The 18,137-nt window shown below is 42.2% G+C and overlaps 1 protein-coding gene across 5 annotated transcripts in view; it reads right to left on the bottom strand.

Moving 5' to 3' along the window:
• LOC149218463 (uncharacterized) overlaps nucleotides 1–18,137 on the bottom strand; it is a 277,028-nt gene that overhangs the window by 246,083 nt on the left and 12,808 nt on the right. For all 5 annotated transcript variants that reach the window (XM_089384069.1, XM_089384067.1, XM_089384066.1 and 2 more), the window contains exon 2: nucleotides 574–851. In XM_089384069.1, the coding sequence (XP_089240195.1) occupies nucleotides 574–851 (278 nt within the window). The remainder of the gene's footprint in view (nucleotides 1–573; nucleotides 852–18,137) is intronic.

The following is an 18,137-nucleotide window of genomic DNA, read 5'->3' as shown; positions in this document are numbered from 1 at the left end:
TATTTGTCTCTCTTCAGTGCGAGAACGCTGAAAACATGGAACTTAGGTATCAATCAATTGCTGCAAATATGAAAACAATTGAAGACAGCATCACCTTCAACATCTCCGAACGTCGTTCCCCTTCCTCCAAACATTGGCCCCTTAGCTTTGCTACTCTTAACAGTTTGCATTTCTTGAAAACCCTAATACGGTAATACCTCCTATTTTGCCCAAGACTTACTTCAAATATAGATGGTAACTATATGGGAAGATTTCCATAAATGCACATGATATCTAGTTGTCAATCACAATCCAATTATGCCTCTCATAATAGCTAATCATTTGAAAAAATATTCTCGGATCAAAAATATCTTAAATCCAGTTCCGTGGAACTCTAAGGGGACTTCTCTTGCTTATTTAGTAAATTTAACTTTGTAGTAAATATCTTATCAAACAAAGGAGGATATTTGTATGCAGATGCCCCTATGTTAATGAATGTCCACAGTGTTTTGGATATATTGGAATCCAGATTCGAAGCAAATACATTCCGCTGGAAAATAGCACCCCAAAGAATGAATAAATAAAAATGTGTACCTGTAGACAAGGTCCTGCCTCACAGTCATTTTCCTCAAGACGATATTCATGCATTACCCAATCAGTTCGTTCACCTTGTGGAGCCCGGCCTCTATAGAAAACTAGTGTCTTTTTTATTCCTATTGCACTTGCCCGAGAGTAAATTTTACGATCCCTTCCCGTAGCTTTCCAATACCCAGCTTCAGTAGCCCTATTAGTGCGTGAACCATTGGGGTACTTCCTATCACGAGGACTAAAGAAATACCATTCCATGTCAGTGTTGGGCAGAGAGGATTTCTCTGCAAAATTGCAAAAAAATCAAGAGGGCTTCATTACTAAATTTTACTTGTCATATAATCTGGTCCAGCAACATGTGTAACATGACATTTCTTAACACCAAAATTCAATTAACAGGGACGATTAATCTGCAAAATGCACAAGCTCATTTCCAACATGAGACATTATGCGCTAAACACTGAATTTTAGTTCAACCTATGCAATATTCATTTTTTTAACACTAAAATTTATTTACAGGAATAATTTGTGCAGACTTGTGCAATGTTCATTTCAATCATGAGACATTGTGCATTAATTACTCAGTTGCAGTTAACATGAAAAGATGTAGGAAAATATGCCTTGATGCTATATTAAGTAATTATAATTCTTCTTACCTGAATTTTCTCTCTTTTACAAGCCCAACTGAGAAAATCCAGGTTATGCCATTAACTACTGTTACTGAAAACCTAAATATAACTGTTATGGAAAACTTGATAAACTGTGTCAATCCTCAAGTCATTATTACTGAAACATACTCTAAGATAAGAAGTTGTGGAGATAACACTAATCCAATCCTGAACTATAACATTTCAACCACCAGTGGAATAAGCAAATCATTCAAGTAACTGTAATACTACTGAAATCTGTTTTAATGTAACCAACTCTAAATACTAAAAATTCAAGAAGCATTGTGGTAGAATTTTCTAATTAAATCTACTTCAAAATAAGCTAGGATAATGAGAAAGTTACTATCTAACTTTAGCAGAATTTACCTTCATATCATAAGCACTTGGAAGCTGTAAGCCCTTGCATCTCACTAGTAGGCTCATACACCAAATCCTCCTCTCCCAAATTGTCGGGAGATGCATCATGAAGATAAATTACTTTGAAAGGAAAATAACTTGTTGAACTTAAAGCTTTCATCTAGAGGAGGGTGGGTAGGTTCTTGAATTATCCCAACCTTGAGGCTTCCATCGTATTCCTGTTCTTCCCTTATTTCTCAAATCCTGGTACGAGAACAAGGTGATTCTTCTTCATTCATTTCTATACAAGTAGAACTGTCTTCTTCCAATTTCACTACTTAGTCCTCCTCAACAAGATGGGACTCCTCACTATGGATCTCCTTTTGGGATTGGAGTCATTCTTCAAGGATATTCTGTGCCAAATATATCTCTTCTATTTCTTGGATAATGGGAAGCCAATTCTCCATATCATGATCCCATCTCACACGGAATGTGTTGGAAAATTAGTAGCCACGGTTGGTATTTTCATCAAGAAAGAAAAATTAAATTTGAAATAATGACTCCACAAGTGCAAGTCAGCCCTAAGTCGGCCAGGCCCCTTTGAGGCACCCATTTGACCTCCTTTTGAAGACTATTTATAGGAGACCAATTCTCCTCATTTGCACATCAAATGATCACACATCTCTTTCTGTTCGATGCAAAGAGGACAAAATATTTGAAGGCCGAAAACATAAGCAAATATAATCTATTCTATTCCTCTCTCTTGTAGACCTAAGCTTGTCTGAGTTCTGCAGTTCTGTGGCATCAATTGTCTGAGTTCTGTAGCATCACTTGTGCGAATTTCTATGGCATCTCTCATGCGAGTTCTGTAGCACTCTTTTTGTGGTTCATGTGAAGGTTTTGTGGCACCTGTCTTTGTACTCAAGCGAAGGTCTATGGCAAATTGTCTGTGGTAAAATGAAGAACTATGGCACTTGTCTCTGTGGGAAAGTGAAGGATTATGACACTTTTTTTGTGGCTAATCCGAAGATTTGAGGCACTAGTTGTTCTATGGCTTGTTACTCACCATTTTGTGGGTAATATCCCTAGGAGAACATTTTTCACCAAGATGATCCTCAGCCAGCAACTAGCAGCCCCTTGCAGCGATCAGCTAGCTCATTGTGCCATTTCTCCACCACCTGAGCCAGCCATGTGATCCCTTGCCCATCTGCCATGATCGTATGTTTGAAGGTGGTACTCCCGAATTCAAAGGTATGCCTTGTCATTTTGAAATTACGTATTATAGTTTGTTTATCATGGACACTTCTGGGCATGGATTAATGGGGGGATTCGGCAGAAAGGATGGGCTAGGTCTATAATTTTGTCCCCTAGACCCCTTTTAGGAATTAACCTTGGATTCTAGTCCTGTGGGATCTCTTTTACTGCCCATTTGGTTTCAGGGATGGTATTTCACGAGAAACCCCGATTTTCGTTGCATTGTCCCGCTCCCTTATCTGCTTATACTTCCTTCTTTCCATTCATTACTATCCCATCCATCATTTCTCCCACCTGGGTCCACATCCCTCCATTGGGTCCATCCACATAGGGTTATTTCGCCCCTTCCCCTTGCCCACACCTTGGGTCATGGCCTGGAATGAAGCCCGGAGGTTGATGCAGCTAAAAAGAAAGTTAAAAGCATATATGGCCACATTTAACAGGAAAAATACCACAAAATGCAAAAGATAGCCAGGACAAAAATATTTAACACATGGGCAAAAGCCAATACATGAACTCTACCCCATCATCATGGCAATCACCCTGGTTCCTATAGGTTCTATGAGCCTTCTTCATCATAGAGGAACCCATGATTTTCCCAACCCTTGGTGGGCGATGAACCGCCCCACCTTAAAAAGGGGATTCCACTACTATATCTTATATATCATGCTCTAACCCCTTGAGCCCTGAGTAGTCAATCAAAGAAAATCATAAAAAAAGGAAAAAGGCATAAAAGAAGGGTGGAAAAATCAAGGTCGGGGCACCTCATGTACCACAATTGCTCCCTCCTATACATTATAAACCCAAGTGTGGGCTTCCCTCTTATCAGCTACCCTTGTACCCCGACCCAGGGTTGCCCCTTCTCATTCCCTACTTCATTCACCTATCTGCCACATGCCACCACCTTTTGAAGGATGTACCTTGACTATATTATCCCCTTTAGAAGTAGAAACCACCTAATAGGGCACTTGGTTAACCCCATTTGGAGTTTAGGAGACATTGGCACATCCCGAAGCCCATTATGGAAGGGTAGGCCATTATGAAGTCCCCACCTGTGGTCCATGGTTAGGTAAGCTCATTTACTCAATTTCTCTAATGACTTGTTGTACTGGAAGGCTAGGGGACGCACTGGATCTTATGCAAGATTGCAGATGGTTTCCATTTGGGTTTGGTCTCCCTATATGGGGTCCTAATCCTCCAGAGGGCTACATTGGCACATGTAGGGTGAGTGTTGAGAGCCATGGGCCTCCACAACAGCAGATTGCACTCCATGGATCCCCACAGCCATTCAGAGATTGCTCATGGTTCACTTATTGGATGAGGAGGATGCACCTGATCCAACATGCCCAACTAGCCCCAGATCTACACCATACACTTGGCAGATGATCCAGGACTTGCACGATAATGTGGCATCGCCTACACCATCATCCTAGCCCTTGCAAGCGATCTACATGCATCTTCGATTTGTTTGGAGCACCACAAGTTACTACAAGGGGGCAACCCCTTGCCCACTGCTTTTGAGGGTCCTATTCTTCATTATGGCACCCATGGACCTCATTAGGCCTCTTAGAGAGCCTTACGACATGCATAGATTATTATTTGACCTCTTGAGAGGCTTACTTTTTCATTTATGAGCTAGTTTGGTGGGCTTGTCACCAAAAGTTGTATTATTAGCAATTTAGCACATTATTTTATTTTTGGGGCTTATGTAGGCCAAGGAGACTAATTCGAACTCCTAAGTTGTGTATAAATAGGAGTGAGATCAATTCATTTCTCATCATCACTTTGGATTGGATCTCTCTCTTCTTTAGAGAATTTCGCACTTTTCTGGAGGATGAATTGGAGCTTTTATGGATGAATTTTGATGTATGGTTGTTGGTTTGTCTTCACTTGGAGCTTCTCTACTGTCATTTGTGAATGGCTGGATATACCCTACTGCATGTAAGTACAAAATTTTGATGTTATTCTTGCTACTCTTTGTCATATATGTTGGATTGAGATTTTCTTTGTTTTAGGGCTAATTGATGCATGCAATTATTGCTTAATATTGTGGAATTGTCTCTATTATAACGTTCTCTCCATGTATGGGCCATGTAGTGTGAGCGAAATCTCCTAGGGGTAAAATTTGACCTTGATAAGCCATTCCTCTTGTGCATTTGAAGTATAAAAGCTGCAAGATTGCTTTCACTTGACCTAGAGGGTTTGTGAAGTAATTTTGAGGCCTCCTTGACTGGGAACCAAGAAATATTACACATAATCAACATAGACTCCATTCTCCCAAGGATTAAGGCACTGATCTACCAAGGGTGGTCACCAAAACTCTTATTCTTTCACCTTCTCCCAAGTCTAGCCACATTGGGGTGCCTAGGGCATCAATTTCTCGACAAGCTAGCCACTAAAAAAATTTGATCTCCTAGGGTCTCCTACGCTGGCCTTTCCTCTAGCCCTCCTCCAAATTTGAAGACATTCCAACGGTGGAGTTGGGAGAAAAGCCAAGCCCTAGCTCCGAGACCAAAACTTGCCCTGCCATCCCCAAGGCTAGCACTTCCCAGGGTCAAACCAACATCTTTGAGTAATTATATTTTCTTTGATCCTCTCTCCACCTTGTCTAGGGTAAGAATATCATTGGTTGCTACATTCCTTCCTCATACCCTAGACTGGGTCCACTTGGCCCCGTGTGGTCCCGCTCCTTTAAAAGATCATTCTTCAAGAACCATCCACGATACCAATTCTAACAAAGATTTTAGGGAGTGGGGAACTCCTTCACAAGTCTTATCCCATAAAACCTAACCCTCAAAATTCTTTCTCCCTTTCCCTAGAATACATAGTGCCTTGCTTAGAAAGCAAGCAAGCTCCATCCTTCAAACTTTTCTGGGAAAGGGTTTGCTCGGGTCACTCATATCCATTGAATTATCATTCATTAGTGACTCCATACATATTGGGTCTCCTATCGGTGAACGTCCGTAAATAAAAGGGAGCCTTAGCCGAGGTGACAGTGGGCTAAGTCTCCATTTGTTGCCCTTGGCCTAGCATTTGCCCTTTAGGGATCCCCCTTAGGTCCCCGCTAGTTTGAACGGTAACACAGCTCATGCAAGTTCTAAGATTGAGGAAGATGTCCAAATCCAACACCTCTATTGCTAGTATTTTTGCCTGTATTTTCCTCAGAATAGATTGTCAGCTGGGCATCTAAATTATTGTACTCAGAATTGTTGCCGAAAATTAATAATAAAACCCTCATTTGTTGCACCGGTTTTCCCAAGTTGGGTCTTTCCGAGGACAATTGTCTAAAAAAACTATGTCAAAATTATTGTGTGTGTACTAGAATTTCTCAGCTTCCAATATTTTATTTTCCGCGATATTTTTTATGGTAAAAATTGCAATTGTGATTTTATTCGTTGTTTGTCGTAGCAAATAAAATGAATAATTAAGTTCTCAGTTAGAAGATTAATTTCCAGTGGCTGTAATAGATAAAATTTCACATGGTATCAGAGCACAATTGATCAGCTGTGTTGATTTATGGTAGCATCGTATGTGCTCTAAGTCTCAAATTTTGCAGGTAGACTTAGGCACATGTATTCCAAAGAACCCAGAAAGCGTTTTGGGAAATTCCACCCACAAACAATTTTATTAAAATAATTAATTATTTTTAATGGGACCCTAAGCCTAAACTTAGGAAAATAAAATAATTAAAAGGTATTAATATAAACTGTGGGTGTAACTTCTAGAAGAAGACAAGGATCAAGTAGAAATGATCTTAACCATTGATTAGCTTCTAATCTGGGCCGTTGAATGTGAACAAGGAGATTATTTAAGGAAGCTTGAGGGTCACTTGGAATACACACAGAGAGAGTTCAGAAGTTCGATTTTCTGAAGTAGAGCAGCTACCGGGAGAATATCGATAGTGAGCTTGTGCAGAGAGGGGCAGGGGAAGTTTGGCTAGAGGATCTTCTCCGGAGCCAAGAATACTCAGCAAATAGGCAAAGAGACACACAGAGGAGGCAATGCAGAGGGCAGAGAGGGTGACACGGAGCCAGGAAGGGTTCACGCAGGCCCCACACAGAGCAACGCAGAGGTCCGAATTTGCTGAAGGAGTTGGTGTTTCTGAGCCGGGAGGGCTGGAAAAGGCTTCTGAAGGCAGATCGATTCTCAGTTGAGCTGACGCGTTGACTTAAGGGCTGACGTAGGGGCAGCGCAGAAGTAGTTGAGGAACTCGCAATTCAGCTGCCAGATCAGCCCAGGACTTGCAGTGTAGAGTGCGGTAATCACACCAATTTCTTCTGCTAAGTGATTTTCTCTGTAACTGGATTGTCGGGAGGGCATCCAGAGATTGTATTAAAAAATGCTTCAGCTTAATAATAAAACCTTCAGATCTATTGCACCAATTTCCCCCATTGGGTTTTTCCGGGGACATTTCTCCAAAAATAACTGTCACTTGTGTTGTATCTTTCTCTATTGTTTTGTTCTTGTATTGGGCATATCATTTAATTGGTGTAGGCTGCAGAGTATTAACTTCAATATTTGTTGTAGGAAGCAGTAAATAATTTGTTTCAGAAATTAACAAATAGGAGAAGTTTAATCAGTTGCTTCAGTAGAGATTTCGGTTTATAGAATTTTCAAATGGTATTAGAACTAGTGTAGGTGAAGCAAGAAGGCTAGTGCCAGGGAACCTAACGCTGAGCAGAAAAGGGAGGTCGAAAAAGCTGCAGGGGGCAACTATTCAAAACCCCAGAGGGTTTGCACAGTCTAGGTCAGGAGGGCAGAGTTTCGAGGCAGTCTCTCTCTGAGTGAGTCGACAAAGAGAAGGGCTTCTAAATCGAGATCTTGCCATGCCAGAGGGAGCAATGCTAAAACCTCAGTGTGAGGAAGAGCTGGTGGGACCCAATTTTTCTGCAGGCAGTTTTATTGGGTAGAAAGACGTCAGAAGAGAGGAGAAGCACGGTGAGGGAATTTCTCCTCAGAAGACTTCCCGCCAAGAAGCCTGTTTTCTCATTGGCTGAACAGTAGCAGTGAGAAGTAGAGAGGAGATTTTCAACATTTGTGGCAGAGATGGCAACCAGTGGATTGAGGGATCAAGATAGACTATATGGAGCATCCAACTATGTCATCTGGAAGGCAAGGATGTCATTCCTTCTAGATGAGCATGCCCTCAAGACATATGTCGACAGCGTGGTGGTTGTGCCTACAAGTACAAATCCTAGAAGAAATACAAGGCAAAAATGGAAAAGGAAAAGAGAATGATCCTCGACGGAGTGAAGGATCATGTTGTATGTCACATCGCTAGCAGAGGGCTACTAAGGAGATGTGGGATGCGTTGTCTATGCTGTATCAGGGATCTTTCGAGTAGCGGAAGATGTACCTTGAGAAGAAATTGAGATCTACTTAGATGCAGAAGGGGAAGCGTGTGGATCCATTCCTCACGAAGCTTCAAGAGACCCGAGATGAATTATCACTGTGGGTCTACACCTCAAGATTCTGACTTGGTTAAACTGGCTCGCAATTCTATCTCAGATGAGTGTCAAGTCTTTGTCTAGAGCAATGTTGATAATATCAGTATCGGAAAAATATTGGCGAGGGTCCAGAAAACATCTTATCAACAATATCGGCAAAATATCAACAAATATCGACAAGCATAAAAAATAATTTTTTCAAATTTTTAAACATAGCCAATATTTTGCCGATATTTTCAAAATATCGTGATATTTTGCCGATATTTGCCAATATTTTGAAAATTTCGCGATATTTTCAAAACATAAAATATCGCAATATTTTCTCGGCGATATATCGTTTTGCCGAAAATATCGCCGATATTATCAACAGTGAGTCCAGAGTATCCTAGGCAGGACGACTTTGTTGAATTGGGATGAGATGTGGGCAGCTCTCAAGCAAGAGGAGTTGAGGAGAGACTTGGTCAAGTGTAAGCTTGACGAAAGCAACATCAGTGGGTCGAAGCCCAAGGAGGAGGAGGATAATGTAGCCCTTGCATGGAAGGGGCCACAAGAGCAGCGAGACGTAAGAAGGACGTCTCAAAGGTAAATTGCTTCAGGTGTGGTGAGATGGGTCACTACGCAACACAGTGTCCTCTCAGGAAGAAGGACAAAGATGAGAAGCATGATCTGAAGGCTGCTCCCGCGAAGATCGAGGAGGAGGAGTTCGCCATGACAATCGAGATACCTCTAAGAGAGAGGTGGGATGATTTGGAGCTGTAGTTCGAAGGAGCTACAGATGGGCAAGATCCTTGAGGAACCCACCTCTCGGATCAATTCCTTGCTACAGGAGCCTAGATCAGAAGTATCAGGATGGAATAGTGTCGAACGGTGTCGAGGAGTGTCAAAGAGACAGTTGCAGTGGCTAAGAGCGCCAAAGACTAAACAACACAGAGTAGAGTTGGCAGCAGTGCAGATGGCATAGAGTAGAGGTCGGCAGCAGTGTAGAAGATTAAGAGGGTCAGTGCAGAGACTAGCAGCAGTCAGGCTCCAGCATTCACATGGTATCATGTTTGAACAGAGTTAGTTGAGTAATTTGGGATGTTTTGTTAGTTTTTGGTAGCATCAGAAGTGCTCTAGCCTTGAAAATTGGTGGAGAAGCTAAGGCACATGAGTTCTAAAGAACCCAAAAAGTGTTTGGTGAAATTCCACTCGGATTGTATTTTATTAAAATAATTAATATTTTTAATGCAGTTCTTAAGTCTAAACTTAGGGAAATTAAAATATTAATGGGTATTAATCAAAATATGGGTGAGAATGATCTAGAACGCAGATCAAGTCATGTTTTAATCTTAGCCATTGATCAGAGACTTAATCTTGGCCATTGAAAACTCAACAGGAAAATTATAAAATTGAGGCTTGGGGTTCATTTGGAAACACACACAGAGATTGAGGAAATCGATTTTCTGAGGTGAGAAGTTCTCAGGCAGAAAATCCATTGGAGAGATCTTGCAGCGGAGGGGCAGAGAGAATCCGGGAGGACTTTCCGGAAAATACAAAATAGAGAGGCGGAGAGATCTTGCAGAGAGGCAGCACAGTAGCTGGGAGAGCTGACGCAGAAAAGCTACCTACCACGTAGAATCCAGAACTGTCGCAATAGATGAAACTGTTGGGAATTGCTGAAACTGCCAGGAACCGCCGGAAGCGCTGATGCAGAGGGCAAAGAAGGTGACGGAAGGCTGACACAGAGCCAGCGCAGAAATAGTCGGGGTTAGCCAGTCTTGTGCCGAATCAGCCGGAATTCTGTCAGGTAAAACTCACTCAGATTTTGCTAATATTTTCTCTGTAAAGGATTGTTAGATGAGCATCCTAGAGTTGTATTCAGATATTTCTCCTACATAATAATAAACCCTTAGAACAACTGCAACGGTTTTCCCGCATTGGGTTTTTCCGAGGATTGTTGTGTCTAAAAATAAGTGTGTCCTATGTATCTAGTTCTTTGCTCTGTTTTCTGTTTCATGAGATCAAATATTTAATTAGTGTAGGTTGCATAAGTAATTTGCTTCAGTATTCAGAAGAATAACTTGATGAATGTAATTTAAAAATCAAGTAGGTGAAGTAGATTCAGATTTGCTGTAGTAGGGGTTCCTTCAAGTGTAGGAATTTTCACATGGTATCTGAGCATTGATTTTGAAACAAGAAGAGTAGATCCAGTGCTGAGCAGTGAGGCCGAAAGCTGCACTTGGCAACAATTCGAATCCCCTTGAAGGGATTGTGCGATCCTTGCCGGGAAGCAGATCTGAGGAAATCTCTCTCTAAGTGAGACGACAGAGAGGTACGATCTCCAGTTTGTGAGTTTGCAGAGGCAGAGTGAGTGACGCAGAGCCTCAGTGCAGTGCTTGAAGGGTGTAGTTTCTACTGGGGCAGAAATCCACTGGAAAAGAACGAAGACACGTAGAAGGGGAATTTTCTCCTCAGAGAACTTTCCGCCAGAAAGTTCGAATTTCTCACTTGTTGAGCAGCTGAGCAGTGACTAGAGAAGTCAGTTCAACAATTGGGTGAGATGACATCGCATGGGCTCAAAGATCAGGACAGGTTGGAAGGTGCTTCCAACTATGTCATATGGAAGACTAAAACCTTAGTTGTTCTAGAGAAATATGATCTCGAGGCCTATGTCAAAAGTTGTAGTTGTTCTTGCTGAGAACGATCAAAAGAAGAAGTACAAAGCCAAGCAGGGGAAGGTAATGAGGCTCATTCTCAATGGAGTTGGAGATCATGTGGTCTCACACTTGCAGTGAAAGGATACAACGCAAGAGATGTGGGAAGCCTTGTCTTCTCTGTATGAAGGCTCTTCCGAACAACGGAAGATGTATTTGGAGCAGAAGTTGCAGCGGACTTTGATACAAAAAGGAGAAGGGGTGAACCTCTATCTTCAACGTCTTCATGACACTACAGACCAGCTTGCTGCAGTGGGGTCCACTCCTCAGCTAACCGCGATGGTGAGGATAGCCTTGAATGGAGTCTGGATGAATGGAAAGTTTTCGTCCAAAGCATATTGAGTAGAGAAAAACTACCTTCATGGGAGGAGATGTGGGCGGCTCTTTGACAGGAGGACTTAAGGAGAGACCTAGTGAAGGTCAACCTCAATGGTAGCAATGGGAGTGGCACAAAGACAAAGGAGGACAAAAACGCAGCTCTAGCATCGAATGGACAGTAGAAGCGGAAGAAGGACATTTCAAAGGTGAAATGTTGCAGATGTGGCGAGATGGGTCGCTTTGCATCTCAGTGTCCTTTGAAGCAAAAGGATAAGGATGAGAAGCATGATCCAAAGTTTGCAGCCGTGAAGATAGACGAGGGATACTATACCATGAGTGCCCACGCATCTCCAGGAGCGAGATGGGGCAATATTGAGTTGTAGTCCGGAGGACTACATGTGGATAGGATCCTTGAGGAGTCCACCTCTTGGATCAATTCCTTGCTACGGGAGCCCAAGATTCAGTAGTAGCAAGATGGACTTAGTGTCAGATGATACAATGGAGAGTTTAGTGTCAGGTGATTCTTCTTTGAATACCACCCTCCTCTCAGTCTTCATTTTTTCTTTCTTAGCTAACAAATTTGCTTCTACTCCAATAGCATTACTGTATATTGCTTCCAAAGTGGCAAGATTCCTCTCTCGGAGTTGATAGGCCAAATCCAAGGGGGCTGATAGAATAATGCAACAAGGCTAATCCAGGGGGGCTTTTATCTCAACTGGAATTGAATTGTAAACTCTATTAAATCTTGATGCGAATTCTTGGACTGATTCTCTTGGATTCCTTTTTAGATCTTCATATTCAGCTAATATTTGCAGGGGATTTTTCTCCATCTCCCACCTGGCGAGAAATTGTTGTTCAAACTGCTGGAAAGTAGCGATGCTTGCTACAGGTAAAGATCTAAACCATTTCTTTACCTCTCCTGACAGCCTCTGTGCAAAAATTCTCAACTTGACATCCTCATGGTCGACCTCCTCTAAATCAATAAAATCATTAAGCTTGTCTACATGTTGCTGCGTTGTGAAAGGCCCAGTTCCATCAAATTGGATCAAACGTTGTCCGTAATTCAAGGGGAGGTCATGTAATGGACCTTGAAGATTTAAAGGTGCATATCTAGCAGCCATAGTGTTGTGAGATGAAGTTACACTAACAATAGGAGTTTGAAGAGCAAACGTCAAGGGCAATGAGACTCCTGTTGTAGCAGTTGATGAAATGAAAAATGGAAAAGTTGAAGATTTGGACGCAGCTACCTGGAGTTCATGGACTTTCGGTTCTAACTTCTGAAAATGAGACCAAATCTCTTGGTCTTGTGGCAATAAATCTAATTTTGGGATGACAGAACTAGGAATAAAGGTCTTTAAACTGGTTTGATCAAGGACAGTGTCTGAAAGATTGCTTTCGGACTTAGATATGAATAAAGTATTTTCAAATTTAATATCAAACTGTAAATCCTCAACAACTTCAACCTTTTTAGGTAATGAATGAGACCTTTCTAAGTGAATTGTACCTGATTTCTTTGGAGCTTTTCTTCTCAACAATTTTTTCAGGCTTGACAAAATTTGTGGTGGATTCGGATCAGGGTTCCTCCGAGTATGAACCCCTCTATGAGCCAGAACTTCGTCAATAGGATCACCTCAAAATTACAGAGTGGAGTCGCCAAAGCAAACACCTTGTAGCCAAAAATTGATGTCCAAATCTTTGTTTGCTCTCAGAGATCTGTTCTAAACAATAAAATCGTTTGGGGAGAATATATCTTTCGTTCCCCGACAACAGCGCCAAAATATTATCACTTAGAGAAAACCCTGGCTGCGGAAAAAACTCTAAGGTAACCTCAAACCTATTTGAGGTCGAACGCTGGTCCTTCAACCTAGAGAGGGATCTCTCTCTAAAACTCAACTACCCAAGGTCACGTGGAAGAAGGTTTGCAATAAGTCTTGTTACCCACCATTTTGTGGGTGATATCCCTAGGAGATTTTTTTCTCCAAGATGGTCCTCACCCGGCATCTAGCAACCCCTTGCAGCTACCAACTAGCTCATTGTGCCACTTCTCCGCCACCTGAGCCAACCATGTGGTTCCTCACCCATCTGCCATGATCGTATGTTTGAAGGTAGGCCTCCTGAACCTAAAGGTATGCCTTGTCATTTGGTAATTGAGTATTGTAGTTTACTTATCATGGACACTTTTGGGCATGGATTAATGGGGGAATTCGAAGGAAATAATGGGCTAGGTTTGTGCTCTTGTCCCCTAGTCTCCTTTGGATGATTAACCTTGGATTCTAGTCTTGTGGGATCTCTTTTACTGACCATTTGGCTTTAGGGATGGTATTTCACGGGAAACCCTGACTTTTGTTGCGTGGTCCCACTCCCTCATCCACATATATTCCCCCCTTTCCACTCATTATTACCCGATTCATCATTTATCCCATCTAGGTCCATATTCCTCCACTGGGTCCACATAGGGCTAGCTCACCCCTTCCCCTTGCCCACACACTGGGTCAGGCCTGGAATGATGCCCAGAGGTTGATTTAGCTAAAAAGAAAGGTAAAAGCATAATTGGCCATATTCAACAAGAAAATGTTCCACAAAATGCAAAAGATGGCTGGGACAAACACATTTAGCACGTGGGCAAAAGCCAATACATGAGTTCTACCCCATCATCATGGCGATCACCCTTTTCCTATAGGTTCTATGAGCCTCCTTCATTATATAGGAACCCATAATTTTCCCAGAGGTTGATTTAGCTAAAAAGAAAGGTAAAAGCATAATTGGCCATATTCAACAAGAAAACGTACCACAAAATGCAAAAGATGGCGGGGACAAACACATTTAGCACGTGGGCAAAAGCTAATACATGAGCTCTACCCCATCATCATGGCGATCACCCTTTTCCTATAGGTTCTATGAGCCTCCACCATATAGGAACCCATAATTTTCCCAACCCCTGGTGGGCAATGAACCGCCCTACCTTAAAAGGGGGTATCCACTGCTACATCTCACACATCATGCTCTTACCCCTTGAGCCCCGAGCAGTTAACTAAAGAAAAATCATAAAAGGCAAAAGGCATATAAAGAAGGGTGGAAAAATCAAGGTCAAGGCACCTCATGTACCACGATTGCTCCCTCTTATACATTATATACCCAAGTGTGGGCTTCCCTTTTATTAGCTACCCTTGTACCCCAACATGTGGCCCAGGGCTGCCCCTTCTCATCCCCTACTCCATTCACCTCTTTATCACATACCACCACCTTTTAAAGGATGTACCTTGGACACATTATCCCCTTTAGAAGTAGAAACCACCTAATAGGATACTTGGTTAACCCCATTTGGAGTTTGGAGACATTAGCACATCCCAAAGCCCATTATGGAAGGGCAGGCCATTATGAAGTCCCCACCTGTGGTCCATGGTTTGTAAGCTCTTTTACTCTATTTCTTTGATGACTTGTTGTACTGGAAGGCTAGGGGACGCATTGGATCTTATGCAGGATTGCAGATGGTCTCCATCTTGGGTTTGGTCTCCCTATACGAGGTCCTAACCCTCCAGAGGGCTACATTGGCACATGTAGGGTGTGTGTTGAGAGCCATGGGCCTCCACAGCAGTAGACAACACTCCATGGATCCTCAAGGATGTTCAGAGATTGCTCGATATTCACCTATTGGACGCAGCGAGAGCAGCAGCCAGTTCTTGCTTTGTTTTTGATCGGGTCTTTTGAGGATGTGAGCTTCCTGGGAGGGAAGAATGGGGGAAGGATCCTTAGTCTCGAGCCCTTTATAATATGGAATGAGGCCATGCATCACCAAACGATTTGGATATAGAGGCTCCTTATAAAGAATGAATGGGGTCCCATTAGGCTGCGAGATAGTGGCATAATATAGATCCATTTGGAGTTGACCTCCCATAGTAGCACCCCATTTCCTAGACAATAACATTCCCCACACATCAGGTATATCAATAACCACAACATCCATGAGTAATGATATGTCCTTATTCATGGCTAATGACACCTTTAGATCTTTGATAAGGCCTTCAACCTCAACAGATTTAGAATCAAAGCCACACACATTTTTTGTATTTACGAGTAATGTTTAGATTGAGTTGCTTCATGACTTTTAATGGCATGATATTTGCGGAAGCCCCGAAATCTAACATGCAATTATGCAACAGGAAGTCATTAATGACTAAGGTAAGCAAAAAATTTCTCATGACAAGGGTTGGTGTTAGAGAGGTCTATATTTTGCAATGTGATAGGTGGGTCCTCTTCGTCATACCCAAAATCTTTCTTTACTCACCATCTTTGGGATGGAAGCTTAGCTATCTCCTTTATAGGAACCTGCATTGTCATTTTTCCTATAGCAGCACCCACATCAATATCAAGTTCAACTTCCTTGTCTTTAGTTTTGTGCTTGAGTTCCCCTTTGGGAGGATCCTTTTTGGTGTTATCTTTCTTGGGAAGATCTTTCTTTGGGGGTTCCTTAGGAGGAGTTTGGTTAGGGGAGGCCCTGGGAGGATCACCATGGCATGAGGCTTAGGGCCTCCCCTATTGCCCCCACTCTGTTCCATCACTATTTCACATGATCCCTGCCATTTGATGGATGTACCATGGACCTATCACTCCCTCAGAGGTTGAAACCACCTAATAGAGTCCTCCATTAACCTCTCATGTCAGGGAAGGTAACACCGATACATGTTCAAAGCAAATTTGGAAGGGCATGCCACTATGAAGTGTCCACTTGTGCCCCTGATTAGCAAGCTTATTTGTTAATTGCATTAATAATTTATTGTATTGCAAGGTCATGAGATGCATTGGACCTTATATAGGATTGTTGGTGGGTTTTCATCTTGGACTTGGCCTCCCTATATGGGATCCAAGCCCTCCAGAAGGTCATAATGGCACCTGTAGGGTGAGCGTTGAGAGCCATGGGCCTCCAACCATGTAGAGCATTGATTGCCACACCATGGGCTTCTTCAGCACCACCACATTACTTGTCCGTGCCCCAGTTATACAGATATGATGATGCACTTGGACCATGTTGCCTCGTCGGCTACACATTGCACCCAACACTTGGCAGTTGATCTAGGGCCCAGAGGAGGTTTTGTCTTTCCCGGGGAGACATGGGAGGGCATGTGTCATCTTCTAGCCCTCGTTGATGGAGCATCAACTTGATCTTGAACCGCTTGGAGATCCATGACACCCATTTGGATCCCACATAGCCCAAACAAGGGTTTGGAGATGTTTTGCAGCATTTGGAGGGCATCCCCCTCTTATTCATTCTTTCTTAGGCCCTCACCCTCATCCTCGGCACATGAGGCCTTAACGCTAGCATTGGAGAGCACTTTGCATTAATGACATGGGCTAAAGGAGAAATTAAATAATAATTAATGTTAAAGCTATCTCGGTTGGCTTGTAACCAAGGGTTTTGTTACCTCATTTGACACTTTAAGGGCTCAATCTTTAGGAATTTGAACTCATTAGTCTTGTATAAATAAGAGCGTCTCTTTCATTTGAAAATCATCATCACTTGGATTTCGGCTAGCTGAATTAGATATTTTCGTCACGCAATTTGTGGAGTGATTTGGATGGATTAAATGCATTTTGACATCTGGAAAATTTTGCTATCTCTTTTGGAGCTTCTTGTTGGCATTTTGGTGGATGGATATATTCTTCATTGTCTTGCGTCTTTTTAATGTTATATTTCTAATCTAATGAATGTCTAAAAAATGGAATCTTGTCTTATGGTCTTTAATGTGCCTTAATTAATGAAATTTTGGTATAACATTGAAGCTAATTGAAATTTTGCATGTGTTATTCATGGATAATGAATGAATGAATGTTCCTAGAGGTTATTTTGCATATTGCATCCTTGAAACTCCATTAATAATTTCCAACGAAGTATAAACTTCTAGAGTAGCTGTGTAGCTACCTCCATTAGGGCTAGCGAAGCTGCCCCTAGGACTCCTTGAAGAGCGAAGTTATCAAATCAAGATCATTTTGACTCCAGTTCTCCCAATAGCTAGGCATTGGTCCTAATTCTAAATCCTTGGTGATCACCCCTAACTCAACGAATCATCTTTATTTTAACCTCTTCCTCGCTTCTTTCCCTCATCCCTTTAAGGACAAGGAGGCCTCCCTAGGGCTTGATGTGAATTGCATTAGAGAAGAGTGTTTGCAAAACCATTTGGACAGTCCTCTGCACTGGTGTTTCCTCTAGCTCTCCTCCAGTTTTGAGGCAATTCTCGCGGTGAATTCTTCATAAAATTCGATGCCCTAGCCATCATACCAAGTGGGAACCCTAGAAGCTAATCCTTCAACTTGGGGATTTCATTAAGACTTGTGTTTTAGTACTTGTTGAAGTACATCATTCACAACCTTTTCTCTTATCTACCATGACCTTGGATGAACTCATATATCATCAAATATCTCAACCCTAGGTCTCGTGTAGTCTTTTTTTCAAGGTGTTTTTCTTGGAAAGTCTTCCTAGCTCCTCCCAAAGCTCGCACATTTATTGAACTTTTCCATTGAATGAGCCACCTTGCCTCACTTCAAGCCTATTCTAGACATATCTATCACAAGTGAGGAAGTACTAGGACTCCTCTCGTCAATGAAAATCTGAGAAGAGAAGGGGACTTAGGTTGTGGTGACAATGGGCCTTTGTCCCAGGGTGTTGTTGTGCCTTTTGCCACACAATCAAGCAAAGGTCCTAGGACCACTACTAGACCAAATGACAACAATGGGACAAAGACCCACTGTCACCTCAATAAGTGTCCCCTGCTGTTTATGGACTTTCACCGATGGGAGGAGTCTCGGTATGAAGGAAATCACCAATAATGATAGGATCAATGACAAGTTATGATGTGATT

This window comes from Pinus tabuliformis, chromosome Q, assembly GCF_031772625.1.
Source record: "Pinus tabuliformis cultivar Carrire ecotype Pingquan chromosome Q, CPIR1, whole genome shotgun sequence".
NCBI lineage: Eukaryota > Viridiplantae > Streptophyta > Pinopsida > Pinales > Pinaceae > Pinus > Pinus tabuliformis.
The sequence above is the reverse complement of the archived record's forward strand: the minus strand, read 5'-3'. Positions and strand labels throughout refer to the sequence as shown.